Source organism: Marmota flaviventris, chromosome 10 (assembly GCF_047511675.1).
Source record: "Marmota flaviventris isolate mMarFla1 chromosome 10, mMarFla1.hap1, whole genome shotgun sequence".
NCBI lineage: Eukaryota > Metazoa > Chordata > Mammalia > Rodentia > Sciuridae > Marmota > Marmota flaviventris.
The window spans coordinates 19,738,258-19,754,882 of record NC_092507.1 but is presented as its reverse complement, the minus strand read 5'-3'; the positions used below and the strand labels follow the sequence as shown (position 1 = coordinate 19,754,882).

Genomic DNA, 16,625 nt, shown 5'->3' with positions numbered 1-16,625 from the left:
GCCCTGGGTCTCCATTTCCTGGAAGGATAATCTGGCAGTGTAGAAAGGATAGGACTGGGGTTGCTTGAATCTTCGTGAGCCTGGTCTCTGTCTAGACAGCCCTGTCTCATCTTAGGACCAGCCGTATCTCTTTTTCCAGAATAGAGAATCTGGCACTAACCTCACTCCAGGCATTTTTAAGAGGGTTTTAAACTCAGGTTCTGTCTTGCTGGAGTCACTGTGGGAAAAAAGAAATAATAAGACACACCATTTTTAGGGAACTCTATGAGAGAAATAAACCCAGGATATAGCCGCAAACTCACAGGTAGAATCAGATAGAAATGAAATTATAATTAAATAAATGCACCTATGTAAATGTAAGGGGTTAGGGGCTGAGGGTGTAGCTCAATTGTAGAGCACTTGCCTCATATGCATGAGGCCCTGAGTTCAAGTTTCAGCACAGTAATAAATACATAAATAAGTAATAATAAATAAAAATGGTAAAAACAGCATATCTTATCTCTGTTTATATGTTAACAGGAAAGGGAAGGTGGCTAGTCAATTTTGTGTGTGTGTGTGTGTGTGTGTGTGTATGTGTGTATCAGGGATTGAACTCAGGGGCATTCAACCACTGAGCCACATCCCCAGTACTATATTGTATTTTATTTAGAGACAGGGTCTCACTGAGTTGCTTAGCACTTCACTTTTTGTTGAGGCTGTCTTTGAACTTGTGATCCTCCTGTCTCAGCCTCCCAAGCTGTTGGGATTACAAGCGTGTGCCACTGCGCCTGGCCAGCTGGTCAAATTTTGATTTAGGAGTTGAGGTTGCTCAGTGATAGAGCACTCGCCTAGCATGTGCGAGAGCGTGGGTTCGATCCTCAGCACCACATAAAAATAAATAAATAATATAAAGGTATTGTGTCCAACTACAACTAAAGAAAAAATAAAAATATTTAAAAAATTTTTTTGACTTAATGTGACTTTGAAATTTGGAAAAGGTTAAAAAAATGATCAAGTGAAAGTAGTGGATAGCCACCATGAAATTTCAAAAGGAACTTGGCATTTTTATCTGTTTTGCCTTTTGAGACAGATTTTTAAAAAATATCCTTGCTGGGGATTGAGCCCAGGGATTTTCACATAGTAGGCAAGCACTCTACACAAGCTATACATTTAGCCTCTGGATAGACTTTTCAATCGAGATATAATTGACATACCATAAATTTCACCATTCTTCAGTGTTCAGCTCAGTTCATATTCACAAAGTTGTGCAACTTCACAGTATTTAAAATTAGAACATTTTATCACCCCCAAAGAAACCCTGTATTGCTGGGCACAGTGGTGCATGCCTGTAATCGTTGCCACTCAGGAGGCTGGGGCAGTAGGAGGATCACAAGTTCCAGATCACCCTCAGTAATTTAGTGAGGCCCTAAGCAACCTAGTGAGATCTGGTCTCAAAAATCTAAAAATAAAAATAAAAAGGTCTGGGTTCATGGCTCAGTGATAAAGCACCCTAGGGATCAATCCCCAGTACCAAACCAAACAAAAACCACCCTGTACCTATTAGCAGTGGGACCAAAATTTTTATTTATTTATTTATTGGTACCAGGAGTCAAACCCAGGGGTGCTTTACCATTAAGCTACATCCCCAGCCCTTTTTATTTTTTTAAATTTTAAAACAGGGTCTCTCTAAGGCATAAGAGCTTTGCTAAATTGCTGAGGCTAGTCTTGAACTTGTGATCCTCTTGCTTTAACCTCCTAAATGGCTGGGATTTCAGGCATGTGCCATTATGCCTGACTTGAAATTTTCAAAATGTCAAACATAGACCAGGAAAAGAAGGCAGTAAATCTTACTTTTGGTTTGATTAGGGTTTTGGTGGTGTTTAAATATGTCACAGACAAAAAGGTCTGACATCATTACAGTACCTCAACCAAGTAGTATGTAGCCATAAGTGTCTGATATGGTAATCCACTGCATCTGCTTTTGAAATTCTTCAACAGCAACACACAACCTTAGGACAGCTCTTTTCTCATTTCTTTTTTCTTTTCTTTCTTTCTTTTTTTTTTTGGACCAGAGCTGCTGGGATTACAGGTGTGCTCCACCGCACCCAGCATCATCTCTTCCCATATGAGTGGTCAGGAAACAAGAGGCAAAAGTCAGAGGTGGAGAGAAAAGAAGAAAGAGTTCCTTTCCCAGGACCTACCCCATTAAGAGAAAGTCACCAGACCTGTCTGATCAGAGAAATCAGGTCACCTCCAGAGCTGAGAGGAGTCACCTGCCCTAGCACAGAGTGTCTGTCAGGTTTGGAACCTTGAAACCCAACACACCACCAGGAAAGGAGGGGAGATAATAGGGAATCCAAAAGGCATCAGAATGTCCTGAAGCATCCCCTGTAGGATTAGGAACTGTGACAAGAGCCCTTCAGTTTTAAGTCCCATGAATGTGGCCAAATTTGGACTCTGGGGAACTTGATGAGGCTGGACTGAGTTCCCTCATTCTGCCAGGTGGAGGAGTGAAGCCTGCTGTCAGGCCTGCCTTTCTGGGGGACCCAGCAAACAAGCAAGCAAGCAGTCAGTTTTGGATTAAAACTGCTCTTCAGTGCTGGTCCTGGATGATTATTCTGCTTTGGGCCCAGAATGCTGGAGGAAACCCTAGATTCATTTATTCTAGAAGGATTAATAGCTAACATTTGTTGAGCACATACCCTGAGCTATTTACATGCATTTCTTTTCTCAAACTTCACAGCAACTCTAAGAGGAAAGCACTGTTTTTGTTTTGTACCAGGGATTGAACTCAGGGGCACTCAACCACTGAGCACATCCCCAGTCCTATTTTGTATTTTATTTAGAGTCAGCCTCTCACTGAGTTGCTAAGTGCCTCACCATTGCTGAGGCTGGCTTTGAACTTGCTATCTTTCTGATTCAGCCTCCAGAGAGGGCCAATGAGGGCCAAAAGGCAAACAAGGTCACCAGGCTTGGGCAAGGCGAGATGGGAACCAAACCCAGGCAGTTTCACTCCAGAAGCCCACGTTTTCACTTTTATCATGTGGAGAGCCTTTAGTTCAAGCCTCTTATGGTACAGAAGGGAAACTGAGGCCCACATAAGTATACTGCCTTTTCCAAAGTGGCAAAGCCAATCAGAGCAGAATGCAAGTCTCTAGGCGACCGGTTCAGAGATGCCTCTCAAGTGTAGTGGGAGCGACCAGGTGATTTGTTCCAGCCCACCCTGCTACCCAGCCTGGCCCAGGCACCGCCAGGTGAGCGGATGACTCAAAGGGCGGGGACTACGTTTTGCGCACAGCCTCGCCCGGTCCCGCTGCTCTGAGGAAGCCGAGCTCTCGGCCCAGGCGGGTAGTAACTTGTCTGAGTGAAACCGGGAAAGCGCCGCCCTGGGCGCTTGGCGGGCGGCTGGGAAGTCGCTCCGTCAGTCAGTTCGTCCAGCGTCTGCGGAGCAGGATCCGCGGCTGCAGCACTTGCTGCAAGTGCGCTGCGGCTCACTCCCGGGTTGGCCAGGCGCGTCCCGGGGGCGGTACCATGGGTAGATCCCTCCTGCGATTGGTGGGAGCGACCCCAGGCCCCGCCTCCAGTCTCCGGCCGGGACCGAGGGTCGGAGCTCCGCTGCCGCGGAGCGCGGCTTGTTGTTACCTGCTCGGGTAGGAGGCCAGGGTTAGGCTGGCCGGGCTGCCCGCGGCCCTTCCTACCCAAGTAGCGCCTGCTCCCCGCCCGCGCATCTCCTTTTGTCCCCATCTCCATACGCTGGGGTGGGGGTCGTTCCCTTCTTAGGTCTAGGTTTTTAATGCCTCAGATCGTGCACCCCTTGGCTCAGATCTGAGCATTTGATGGAACTGTTTGCCGCTTTCTTGTCTGGGGTACTTAGTGCCACTCAGTGAAGCATATCCCTGCGGCGCTGTCCTCACACCTCGCACCTGAGACCTCACTGGTTTCCGGCTCCCCCAGATCCGAGCTTTTCTTTCCCCTGCCCCGCAGCACCCATTCATCTTCTCAGCCGGGCAGAGGAGCCTCAGTAGCTCTCACCTGACTCTCCCAGGACCGGACCAGTCTGGGGCCCCTCTGTCAGAGAGAGCTGGACCCCCGCCTCTCACCTATATTCACCAGCCCCACGGGGAGCCAGCCCCAGGGGAGGTCAGGCCCCAATCCAGAAGTCCAAAGTCATTCCCTCTCCCAGCCCATGGCCAATGACTGGAAAAGACAGAAGGAGTGTCACAGGAACTTTATTGAGAGGAAACAGGGTCACACCCAGCAGACATGCTTTCCCTGATTCTCTCTCGCTCTCGATCTCAGTCTCTCTCTCTCTCTCTTCTCTCTCTCTCTCTCTCATCTCCAGCCTCTGCCACACAGTCCATTCTCAGCCACCAGGGGTGGGACACTCCTCAATTCCTAATAGACAGCAGGAGGGTGGGTAGCCCAGTCAGGGGCAGAGACGGGAGGAAAGGGGGTGCAGAGAGCAGGGGTGAGTGGGACCACCTGCCGTTAGGAGCACCTGACAGCTGCATGCAGAGTGGGATCCCCAGCCCAGGGTGGGCTCAGCTCCACTGCTCCCCTCCAAGGCTTTCGGAGTTGGGGCAGAGCATTGGGAAGGGTCTGGGAAGGCGGGGCCTCCCGCCCCATACTAGTCCTCTTGAAGGGCTGGGGACTGGAGGGCAGGGCTGCAGGTGGGTGAGGGGCAGGCTCAGCTCTGGGGCTCCTCAGGAGCCTCCCCACCCTCTTCCCCTGCGTTGTCGGCTGTCCAGAGGGTCAAGTTGTCTCGCAGCAGCTGCATGATGAGGGTGCTGTCTTTGTAGGAGTCCTCGCTGAGGGTGTGCAGGTCAGCCATGGCCTCATCAAAAGTGGTCTTGGCCAGCGTGATGGCTTCCTCGGGGCTGTTGGCAATCTCGTAGTGGAAGACGGAAAAGTTCAGGGCCAGGCCCAGACGGATGGGGTTGGTGGGCGGCATCTCCTTCTTGCTGATGTCCATGGCCTCCTGGTAGGCTGACCGGGCAGAGTCGATGATGCGCTTCTTGTCGTCACCAGTGGCCACCTCGGCTAGGTAGCGGTAGTAGTCGCCCTTCATCTTCAGGTAGAAAACCCGGCTCTCCGCCTCCCCGGCCTCCTTGATAAGGTGGGAGTCCAGCAGGCCCAGCACGGTGTCGCACACACCCCGGAGCTCGGTCTCCACCTTCTCCCGGTACTCTCTCACCTCGGGGCCCTTCTCTTCCGAGCCTTCCTCGTTGCTCTTCTGCTCGATGCTGGACAGGACCCTCCAGGCAGCCCTCTGGCCGCCTACCACGTTCTTGTAGGCCACAGAGAGCAGGTTTCTCTCTTCACAGGAGAGCTCCTCACCCTTTTCCACGGCGCCCTTCATGAAGGCTGCCATGTCCTCATAGCGTTCAGCCTGCTCTGCCAGCTTGGCCTTCTGGATCAGACTGGCTCTCTCCATGGCTCTGGGGACAGACAGACTGGCGGCGAGTTAACTGGCTGCCTTGGGACCAATGCTGGACTCTGTGCCTCTCCGACTCTCGGTCTGCCTTTTGGCTGGGTGGCCTGGCCCAGGGTAGGGTGGGGAGGAGCAGGGGCGGGACTGGGGCCCAGGACCTGCCTCCTTCTCCTCTTCTCCCCACACCCTTTCCGGCTCTTCCTTAAAGGTAAAAGGGCTGGGATGTGTGAGTGAGTCATCAGGACAGTCAGGAGAAAAGTAGGTGTGGGCTCCACCAGGGCAGGCACCTATGGGGGCTCCAGGCTGCCTCCTGCTGTTCAGGGTTGCAATGCAAGGGTACCCACATTAGGAAGTGGCCTGGATTCCCCAATCAGATTCTCCTTCCCAGCACCCTTTTAGGGGTAAGAATGGCTTCAGCTACCTGGCTACTTCAGCCTAGACAGAGTCCAGCAAGCCAGGAGCAGCAGAATGTGGATCCTTCCTTGGTTCAGGCTATATAGCTCATGTTTCCATAGAATCATAGTTTCCCAAGCACTTTCAAATCCCTGATCTAACTTAATTCCCATTATGTCTATGTGCATAGGTCCATGGAGATGGGAACACTAAGTCTCAGAGAGGGGCGAAATCTGCCCAAGGTCACACAGCTACCAGCTTCTTATATTGCTTCCCTCAACACCTTTCTTCCAGGCTTCTTCCTGAGTCTACCTAAACATCATTCCATCCCCTGGTCCTCATTCTCTCTCAAGGTCCCCTCTGAGCTCCTAGAATGCATAGGTAGGAGCTTTCAGGTTGCCACTTAATGAAGAGTTTAACAAGTGGCCTCTGACGCTCCAGCCCAGCCTTTGTAATTAGTCACCCAGTAAGTTCCTTCAACACCTTCCCCATCACAGCACAATTTTCCCTTTCAAGTTGGTGGCCTGTTGTCACTTGTCTGAGGACTTACCCTCTGGCTCTCCATGCCAGGTCACCTGCCCCTTGAAGCTGCCTACTATCATGTATCAGCTGGGCTCACCAAGGGTGGGGGCCCAGCTGGTTGGCTGTCCCATTTTCCTGTCTGACTCAGACTGCCTTCTGTCAGAGGCTGGGAAGCAGGCCACCAAGGTGCTCAGTCCAGTTTGATCCCCCTGGGGGGGAACGCTAGCAACCTGGGGAGAGACGGGGCTGAGGCAAGGGAGATGGCTACAACACATATCATTTTGTTTTATGGGGCGGCAGTTTGAGCTGAGTGATGTCTCCCCCAAACTTGTCTTCCAGAAGTTTCCCTGTTCCTTCTCTTTGACCATGGCCCTATCTCTGACCCCTTGAAAGAGGCCTCAGAGATGGAGATTCCTCTGTTGCCAACCTTCTGTCGCTGCTAGTTGAAGAGAGGGGGGTGTCCTGTCTTCAAGTTTCATCAAGAATCAACTAAGAGTGCTGGCTCTGGGCCCATGAGGGTGGCTTCCTGCTTTTCTACCCTGCCCTACCCAAAGCTCAGAATGGCTCAGAGATGATACTCCCCTCTGGGATTCAGCTAGTTTGATCCTTGACTTGGGACCATTTCACAGGCCTGTGTCTCCCCCAGCTCCCCTGAGTATCTGAGCACTCTCTTTGCCCACTGGAGGCCCAGAACTCTGAAGAACTGAAGTTGAGATCTGCCTCTTTGCCACAAGAAAAAGTAAGGACTTATGTGGGCTAATATTGTAGGGTTTAAAAGAAAGCAGAAGGGATTTTAGGCCTGACATCCTGAAGGCTTTGCTCTCATCAGAGCACTGACAGAAAATGATGGAAAGTAGTTACATTAGAATATCACTTATAGAGAGTGTCTTTAGGTAGAGAGACTCCCCGACTTTTTTTTTCCCATCATCTCCAACTTATTAATATGCCTTGTTTTCCACGAGACAGAGTAACCTGTATCTTTAGAATCAACTGCCTGAGTTCAGTTCTTACAAGTCGTGGTAACCTTGGCCAAGTGACAACCTCTGTAAGCCTCAGGTCCTGTAGGTGTAAAGTGAATGGTCACAGCCCCTCAGCACTGCCTCCTCTCTCCATCTAGGCCACACCTCTGGTCTCAGCAGGCCCTGGGCCCTCAAGGACCTTCTTTTGCACTAGTCATCGATCCTGGGCTTCCCTAAGTCCTGGGGGAAACCTAGGGATCCCAAGACAATGGGAGCCTGGTAGGCCTAGGAATTTCAGAGTTTCTCCTAAATCAAGGAGGAATTTTCTTCCCACCACTTCAGCCAGGGGGCCTGGCTCATATCACAGGTTCCATGCCTTCAGCATACCCAAGCAGAGGAAAGGAAGCCCTCTCATCCCCCTTCTCCTCTGTTGAGGCTCCAGGATGAAACTGGGAGTCAGGCTGCCTGACACCTCCTGCCAGCTCTGGCCTGTTGATCCTGACTCAGTTCCTGTCTGTTACCTCCTTTTGCCTCAGGCTTCCATTTCCCAAGTCCAGGAGCCCAGGCGGGCAGGAGGCAGCAGGCCCTGGCAGGGCACAAAGCTCCACATCAGCTGCCTGAGTCAGCAGGACAGGAGCTGGGGCTGCAGCCCAAGGGGGGCCTTCCTCATTCTGCCTGCCACCTTCCCACCCTCCTGGAGCATCCCCAGGCCCATATTCAACCAGTCCTTTCTTAGCTGGCTTTGAAGTAATAGGCTTTGAAGAGCTGTGCTAGAGAGAAAGCAGCAGCCAGTTGGTATCTATCTTCACCGAGAAAAGAGATGGGGTTTTCTGTTTGCAACTAGGGGGACTTTGGCTAGCTTCCAGAAAGACCTTCAAAGTAAATTTCTCTGTTTTTGAAATGATCAAACTAAACAAGTGATCAGAGAAGGCTCTAGTACCTTCTCTTCCTGCTTAGTTGTGAATAAGAGTCCAGTTATGTAGGTAAGAGCTCTCTCTACTAGTTGCTTTCAGGAATGGACCCTAGATTACTTTTAAGTGATTCGGCCATTCTCTTCAAGGTGCTATGGCTCAGAGTACCCCACATCTCCAGTCTGGTCTAGGAGATAGTGTGGAATTTATGGAGAGAGACTGGAATGAGGTCAGGGTGTTGGACTGCATTCCAGCTCTGTTATAAGGTCTTAGCAGGTCCGTTCCTGCCCCTGGGCTTCAACTTTCCCATCAGTTCAAGGAGGCTGGCCCATACCACCTCCAAACCCCCGCAGAGTTTAGGGCTTCTCCAAGATTTCATCCATTCCTGGGGTATGCAGAAGGGTTAGCAGTTGGGGCAGAGACCAGGTTCCAAACTTGGATTTGCTGCTCTGTTAGCTGGATGACCTTAGGCAGCTGCTGCACCTTCCTGGAGTCTCAATTCCCTCACCTGTATAAAGGCTGACATCAGCTGGGTGCGGGTGGTATGCACCTATAATCCTAACTACTTGGAAGGCTGAGGCAGGTGGATCGAAAAGTTCGAGGCCAGCCTTAGCAACTTAGTGATATCCTGTCTCAAAATGAAAAGTAAAATAAGGACTGCGGATGTAGCTCAGTGGTAAAACATCCCTGGGTTCCATCCCTAGTTCCAAAGATAAACAAAACAAAAGCTGACATCTTCTTGGGTTAAGGTGAGAAAATGGACCTGGAACTTGGCAAGCCCTTGCTAAATGGCAGCAGTAATTAGATTTTTTATTTAATCTTTTTGGTACTGAGGATTGAACCCAGGAGCGCTTTACCACAAAGCTCCACCGAGAGCCCTTATTTTACTTTTTATTTTGACATAGGGCCTTGATAAGTTGCAGCTGAGGCTGGCCTTGAACTTGAGATCCTCCTCCTGCCTCAGCCTCTGGAGTTGCTGGGATTACAGGCCTGTGCCACCACACCTGGTTTTTAGTTAATTAGTTTTTAGCTCCTGGTACAGTGTGCATGCCTGTGTGTCTCCATGTGGGATGGCAGCTGGGGAGAGGAAGGTTTCATGAGACTGTTACCCTGGGCTGGGCCCAGTTCAGGGGGTGTGGATCACAGACTGGAGTTAACCCCTGTGTTGGTCTGGGCTGGGCCTTTCAGAGTTCAGAGGTCAGCTAAAGCTCCAAGGTCTCTGGAATTGTGATGAGTTCTGGGGGGGACAGTGCAGAGGCTTTAGGCCACTTTCCCACTTCCCTCATGGTTGTGTGGTGTTCCCTTTAACTCTCCTTAGCAGAGGTGACATGTTGGAGCAAAGCTGGGAGTGAGGGTCAGCCATGCTTGCATACCACCATGGACCCGGCTGCAGACCCCAAAGTAAAAAGTGGCACCAGTCAAGGGTACAGCAAGAAGAGGGGAATCTTTATTTTGGTTATAAAAGGTCGCAGACAAGCAGCCCCCAGCCCTGGGCTCAGCTGATTTTCCCACACCTGGCCTGGTTTCCTTTAGGTCTTCTAAGGAAGATGGCGTTGTGCAGAGCCAGCTCCATCCCTCAGCGCTTGGGGCAAAGGATATAGGCTCCTTGCATCCTACCTACTGGGGGAGGGGATGGGGCTGTGGGAACAGTGTCAATCTGGTTGTGCTTAGAACAGTCACCAAACTTGTTCAGCAGCGTCATCAACACCCCAGACGGCTCCTTAAGAAACCTGCTCAGCTTGACTATGGCTATGCCTGATTTGGGGGGTGAGGGCTGTAAGGCAAGATTCCTGAAGAGTCTTGACACTTCACAAATCTGGGGAAGGGGAAGGAAGGGGAGGAGGGTGGGAGAGTTTCAGCATCATGTTACAGGTATTGTGCTGACAGCTGCATTATGGCTTCCTACACTCTGGCCAGCATGGGGTGGGGCAAAGAGGCCAACCCCGGTCCCCTCTTGAGGGCCCTAGAGAGCACACATTGTAGGGCAGGCGGGGGCAGAGCCTATAGGCACAGATGGTGGCAGATGGGCCACAGGTTAGGCAGGTGGAGGTGCCGGGTGCCTGGCTCCCCCCAGGCCACTCCTGGAGAGGCAGAGAGCAGCGGTCCTCAGGAGGTCCTTAAGCCCCTGCACACACTGGAGATCCCAGGCAGGATGGCAAAGAAGGAGAAGAGAGAGGGTTAGCAGGGGATGGGAGGAGAGAGGTGACCTAAGGGGCCCACAGTGGGGACAGGGTCTGCCACAGTGCCTGCCTTTCCATTAGAGAAGGGCCAGGGCTTGAGCAGAAGGCAAAGAAGCAGGAGAGAAACAGGCAGGTGAGAGAAAGTTCAGCAGGGACAGAAAGCCAGGACCAGGAGTGTTGGTGACCAAGGGACCCTGCACATCAGGACACTACCATAACAGGTCCAGGCACCTCAGAGCAGGTGCCCCATCCTCCCCAACCTCACCCTTCACCTCCTCTTCCAGCAGGACAGCTGCTCTGAGAGAAGCCACTTTCTCAGTCCAGCCTAGGGCAGGACTAAGATCCTTCCGCTTGAGGGGAGCCCTGGGGACCTACCACCACTAGCACACACACCGCGCACCACATACAGACAGATGGATGGGCTCCATGGGGTTGGCGAGGCATGCGGTGACGATGAAATGGTGTGTGAGGGGAGCGGGCAGTGCTGGCCGCCAGGCGAGATACGGTCTTACCAGCTAACCCTCTGCAAAGAGGCCTGTTAGCCCCCTCAGGCTGTGCAGGAGATGGCAAAATCCTGACAGGTGTCCTCCTGGGGGAGATACCAGAGAGGTGGGCCAGTGTTATGAGTTGTCTGGCTGGGCCCTACCACCCAGGTGGGAGGCTCTGCTCACAAACTGGACTCTCCAACATTTCCTTAGCCAAGCAGTCAAGAGGGCTCCAAGCCTCTGAGGCAGGGGAAGGGGAGGGGGTGAAGAGGGGACAAGGTGGCTTAGTCACAGCCTCCTCCTTTACTCTGCCTCCCACAGACAGAGCTCCATGAGGGGAACTTCAGCCAGACCGTTCAGTCGGATCTTTCTGTCTCCCCAGGAAAGACAAGTTTGTCTGAAAGAACCCAAGGCTGCCAGCTGGGGCCTCAGCAAAGGAAAAGCAAACAAAAACCAAACCAAAGCAAATCAACTCTTAAAAACAAAAGTTTTATTACAAGCAGAATCAAAGAAGAATACTGGCTTAAATAAAAGGCAGGTGGGAGCCCCCTCTTCCAACCAGTCTCCTCCCCACCCCACAGGGCCACTGCATGAGGGCCCAGGGTCCTGAGGCTGGGCGGAGCTGGTTCTCCCAGAAGGGCCCTCTGCTGTGGCCACTTCCCAGCTCTGTGACCCACCGGTCTCTGGAGCAAGGAAGGACAAGATCTAATGACTTCCTATGTCACTTTTCAAGGGCTTTGGCCCACTTGAAGGGCCAAGAAGGAGTCTGGGGGTAATTCTCTATTTTTATAAGAAACTACAGCTTCTGGCAAAGGAGGGACATCCTCTGAGCTTCTGGCCCATCCTGCTTCTTCCTTCCTATTCTCTGGACCGAAGCCCCCAGTTGGCAGAAACACCTTGTCCTCTAGTCCCTGGCACTGGGTTCCATACTCAGAGCTCTGGGGAGGAGGTGTGGCTTGTGGGATGAATGGCAGCCGCTCCCCAAAGCCATCACCCCACCCACCACGCCTGGCCACAGCCTGTCTGGGCAGATCTTAGCTGGAAGCCTAACCTGGAGGCTGGGTGGCAAGGGAAGTGGCGGCAGAGTCCCCAGCTCCTGCCTTTAAAGAGGATGGGGTCTGAGCCCCAATGGGAGGCCAGGGGGCTCTTGTGACCAACACACATGTTCCCTGCCCCATGGCTTAAGTTGCTCCTGAATCAAGGGGGACAGGGAAAAGGGGCAGCCCAGCGGATGTGGGAGCCAGCCACACTCATACAAGGGCACACATGAACACACGCGCATACACACACATTCACAGACAGAAGGTCTCTTGTAACAAACTTATTAAAATGAACTAGGCTTCCGATAACCCTTCACCTTGCACTACACATCATTTAAAAAAGACTATGTAGAAAAGAGGTCTATAAAATTGTGCAAAATACCCAGCAATAATAAACCCGTTTCAAGTATTGCCAGCATGAGAATAACCCGTCTATCCCCAGCCCTGACTTGCGAGAGACATAGTGGGGTAGCCTGGGATCCTTTAGAGAGCCTCCACAGGCGGGGGAAGGGCCAGGACCCCTTTCCTATGTGCTGCTCAGGACTCTACAGGAGCTAAGGTTCTGGCTGCCTGGCTGGCTTCCCCCTACCCCCGTGGAACCCATCCTATTGGTCAACTCCAAACAAACAAAAAAACAAAAAGACCAAAAACCCAATAGTAGAAAGAACAATGATCATCATAAAGAGAATGCAGGAGCCCCCACACCAAAGCAGCCCACTGGCACATCCTCTCTGTGGCCTGAGGTCCAGAGCTGGCTGCTCAACAGTCCTGTCTCACCAGAGGCCCCAGCTCAGCAAGGCCCAGGCAGTGCCCCACCTGGGAGGCTTCACACTCAGCTCACACCTTCACTCACACAGGGCTCGCCCTGGCACAGTCAGAGACTTGGCATGGTCCCCTTGATGGCCTCCAGAGGCTCTGGCTCTCCTGTCATTCCTGCCACTGATCAGCTGAGAGACCTAGGGCCCATGGCTCTGGGAACCTGGGTTTGGGGAGCAGGGGGTACAGCCATGGAACGGTTTGGGAAAAGCCACGCAGAGTGGAAAATAAATATGAAAAGACACCAGTCTTTGGCAGCTCTGCTTCCCTTGGATGGAATGGGGAGGGTCCCAGCAGGTGTGGAGGGCGGCAGGCGAATACGGAGGGGTGGACAGGCCAGCAGGTGGCAAGTACTGAGCCGTGTTCAAGGGTGGCCTCCTACCATGCTGGCATCTGGCTTGGCTCCACAGGCTGGCTCATCGCTTCTGATGGGCGAGGGCAACACGGTATCAGACTGCACAAATCCCCTCCGGTCAATCAGGCTTCCAAAACACAAGGGCACAATGATACATGAGGACCGTGTCCAATGCCAAAGCTCCAGGCCAGGAGCTAGATGGCAGAGTCCGACTCTTGGCCAGGGAAAGACTGATCCTAGCAAGGCTGAGGAAAAGGAGGCTGCTCTCCATCCGGGGCTAAGACACTCTCTCTGTCTCTGGACACCTAGCTTCTGGCCACAAGATTTATTCACTGTTAATTCAAACTGACCCACCTGTCTGATTGGCTAACAAGAAGCCAGGCTGCAGGTTAAGGGAAAAGTGAAAAATAAGCATTCGGAAATAGTGAAATTCCTACTGTCCCTTCTCCACCAGGCAGGACAGGTCACAGGAACACTGGGTGGGACCAGGGGTTGCAGGGACAGGAGAGGGCACAGGACCACAAGGGGAGGTCTAGTCCTAGCAGTGTCTTTGGCAATTTAACTCCTGTTCTGGAGCTCTGGTGCCCCCTGGTGTCATGATGGACAGGAAACTTCCTGGCAGGGCTGAGCCACCAGGGTTCCCTTCTGCCAGGAGAGGGTAGACACCCCACCCAGCACCAGCCGGAATGGCAGGGTTGCTCAAGTGTGGCCACAACAGTCCCTGTGATGATCCCTGAGGGGGTAAGATTATATGTAATATCTAATAGTCCTTAATATTTTGTACTTAATTTTTTCCTACAATGAGCTCATGTGACTAAAAATGACAAACTTGCACAGAATCTCTTTACATGACAAATCCAGAATGCACTCTGCATGGAGCAGTGGGCAGAGGTCTGTAGTGTAGAGAGAGGTCTGCTGAGGTCCAGGACCTCTGTGAGGATGTGCCACCCTCCATGGGACCTCTCTCTGCACCCTGTGGCTTACCTGGGAGGTAGGGGGCCACAGAGCACAGCACAGCAGTTGGTGATAATACTTTTATGGCTGTAGGGGTTGACAGAGGCCTCACCGCCCCTCTTGCTGGACCACGAGCCTTTGATCTGCAAGCATGAAGGAAGCCTGGGTCAGCTCTACCTTCCTTTTTTAAACATGCTGCTGGAGTTTGAACCCAGGGCCTTGTGCATGTTAAGTACACACTTTACCCTAAATTCCTCCCCTTACCTTTTTTCTTTTTCCCCCCTCAGTACTGGAGATTGGAGCCAGGGCCTCATGCAGTGCTAGACAAGTGCCTTACCACTGAGCTAAACCCCTCAGCTATCTTTTTTTTTTTCAAAATTTTTTTTAGTTATAGATGGACACAATATCTTTATTTATTTTTTGTGGTGCTGAGGATTGAACCCAGTACCTCACAAGTGCAAGGCAGGCAACCTACCACTGAGCTACACTGCCCCCCCCACCCCCAGCTATCTTTTTGGGGTCCATTTGTCTTTCTTTCCTATTTTTTTTTTTTTTAATACTGGAGGTTGAACCCAGGGGTGCTTTACTGCCGAACTACATTCCCAGTCCTTTTTATTTTTTATTTTGAGATAGGCTCTCACTGAGTTGCTGAGGCTCTTGCTAAGCTGATGAGGCTAGGCTCAAATTTGTGACCTTCCTGCCTCAGCATCCCAAGTAGCTGAAATTACAGGTGTGCATGCCTGGCTTGGTTTCACTCTTCTAGAGGCTGGGGAAAGTTTACCAACTCTGAAGCCAGTTCTGACTGAAGTATTAGAGGGAACAGGTCTTTAACCCAGGGTCATTCAATGACAATGTGGGAGACCATCAGATGTCAGGGATCCCCAGCAGAGATCAGAGGCCTTAACGAGGACAGAAGACAATAGAATCAAAGAGAAATCTCCAGAGAAAAGTTTGTGGGTCAATCTCTCCCTGCTCTGGGTAGCCACCCAAGAGGAAGGACAGTATTTAATGCACAGGGCTCAGGCTGACCTGGCTGTGAACCCTGGCCCTGCCACTCACTAGCTACACAACCCTGGACAGATTATTCTCAGTCTGTCACCATATGAAGAATAGGGACAATAATACTAATTCTCAGATAATACTACTAATTCTCAGACTAGTGAATCATTAGACAAAATCTGGCTGATCTCTAGCTCTGTGAAGTCAGCTATTAAAGGCACTGGGAAAGACCCACCTAGGTAAAACCCAGACGTTTCTAGTCTCATTGTGCCATAGCTGCCCTTTTGCTTAAGCTCTGGAACTACCCTACAGAACCAGTACCCAGGAAACCACTCTGGGACATGGTGGCTGATGTCACTTCTGCTCTTGCCAATTACCAAGCACAGGACACCCTGTCATGCATGTTAAATTTTGTTTCCCCAAGTGAGATGCCGAGGTCATGGAATGTATTTTCTTTGGATAATGGTCTCTGATCAGTACCAGATGGTGAACCAGGGAACATATGCTCAGGTTTGCTTTTTATTGTTTGGAGCGTGGGGAGGAGAGATCAGGACTGGCCCTAGGTAGGGAGGGACAGTAGAGCCCCACGGTCCTGTCCTTCTGCAGCTCTCAGAAAGAATGCCTCAGGGAGTCGCAGTCACAGAGCTGCTGCCTACAGGTGCAGTGCGGCAGAGCACAGCTAGCACAGATGTGGCTTCTGGGCACCAACTCTGGCTCTGCACCTTCCCAGCTTGTGACCCTGAGGCACATCTCTCAGCCATCCAATGGATAAAAGCATCCCTGTGCTTGTGCTTGGGCTAGGCAAAGGGACCCAAAGAGATGATGGGAACTTCAGGAACTCTGTAAGTGGCCACACACTGGCTAGTCATGAGTACCCCGGCATGAGTGCTGCCTTCACAGAGCTCTGAGAACAACTTGGGGACCTTAGTAGGCTGCACTGAGAGGCCAGAGCATGCTGGGATCTCAGGAGCCTGCTTGGGGGCCAGGGAGCATGTCTGGCTGCCCTCTACCTCCACCCTCTCCCCCAGCAGTCTGCCAGCAGGGCTGCCCTTGGCCACCCCAGCTCCCCCAGCCCAGCTTCAGCCTTACTCACATCTTCATTAGTTGTCAGGTTGGAGGCGACGAGGTAAGTGTGAAACCCTGAGAGGCCCAGAATGGACCAGATGGAGAAGAAGCAGATCACCAACTCCAGCACAGTGGGACAGTCAAGGACATCATGCATAGGGTGGAGGAGGGTAGGAGCCTCTCTGGGCCTGGGAGCTTGCCACAATTCTCTTTTCTCAATATCCTTCTCTGGAGTTATTTCCCAGACAGGTGAACAAGTTTTGGAACCTTCCTGTGGCCCAGTCACCACTTCTCAGCGGGATCACCTCCTGGGTTCCCAGGAGGAGTAGGGAGTTCCCCACCAGAACAAGACCAGATTGGGGTGATGGACAGCAGGGGGAACCGAGGCTCCCAGATATGGAGCCTCAGACATACCCCAGTCCAGGGAGCTCAGTGTGCTTTCTTCCAGGCCCCTGAAGACAGTGGATAGGGCCTCCTGGGAGTTCTCAGCCAGCTCAGCCCCAAGATGCCCTATTTAGGATGAGCCCAAGCCTGGT

At 51.8% G+C, this 16,625-nt stretch overlaps 2 protein-coding genes across 7 annotated transcripts in view; both read right to left on the bottom strand.

The window, feature by feature from the left end:
- Positions 1-4,666: 4,666 nt before the first annotated feature.
- On the bottom strand, positions 4,667-5,350 carry Sfn (stratifin). The gene has a single exon (XM_071618585.1). The coding sequence runs from the start codon at positions 5,348-5,350 to the stop codon at positions 4,667-4,669; it is 684 nt and encodes a 227-aa protein (XP_071474686.1).
- The window catches only part of Zdhhc18 (zinc finger DHHC-type palmitoyltransferase 18), a 32,206-nt gene continuing 20,855 nt past the window's right edge, over positions 5,275-16,625 (bottom strand). The window contains exons 6-10 of one of the 6 annotated variants that reach the window (XM_071617514.1): positions 16,118-16,220; positions 14,056-14,168; positions 13,099-13,198; positions 10,888-10,964; positions 10,249-10,329 (exon numbers count right to left, since the gene is read on the bottom strand). In XM_071617514.1, coding sequence (XP_071473615.1) covers positions 10,923-10,964; positions 13,099-13,198; positions 14,056-14,168; positions 16,118-16,220 — 358 coding nt within the window. In that variant the 3' untranslated portion in view covers positions 10,249-10,329; positions 10,888-10,922. The other 5 variants (XM_071617511.1, XM_071617512.1, XM_071617510.1 and 2 more) reach the window with 5 other exon arrangements.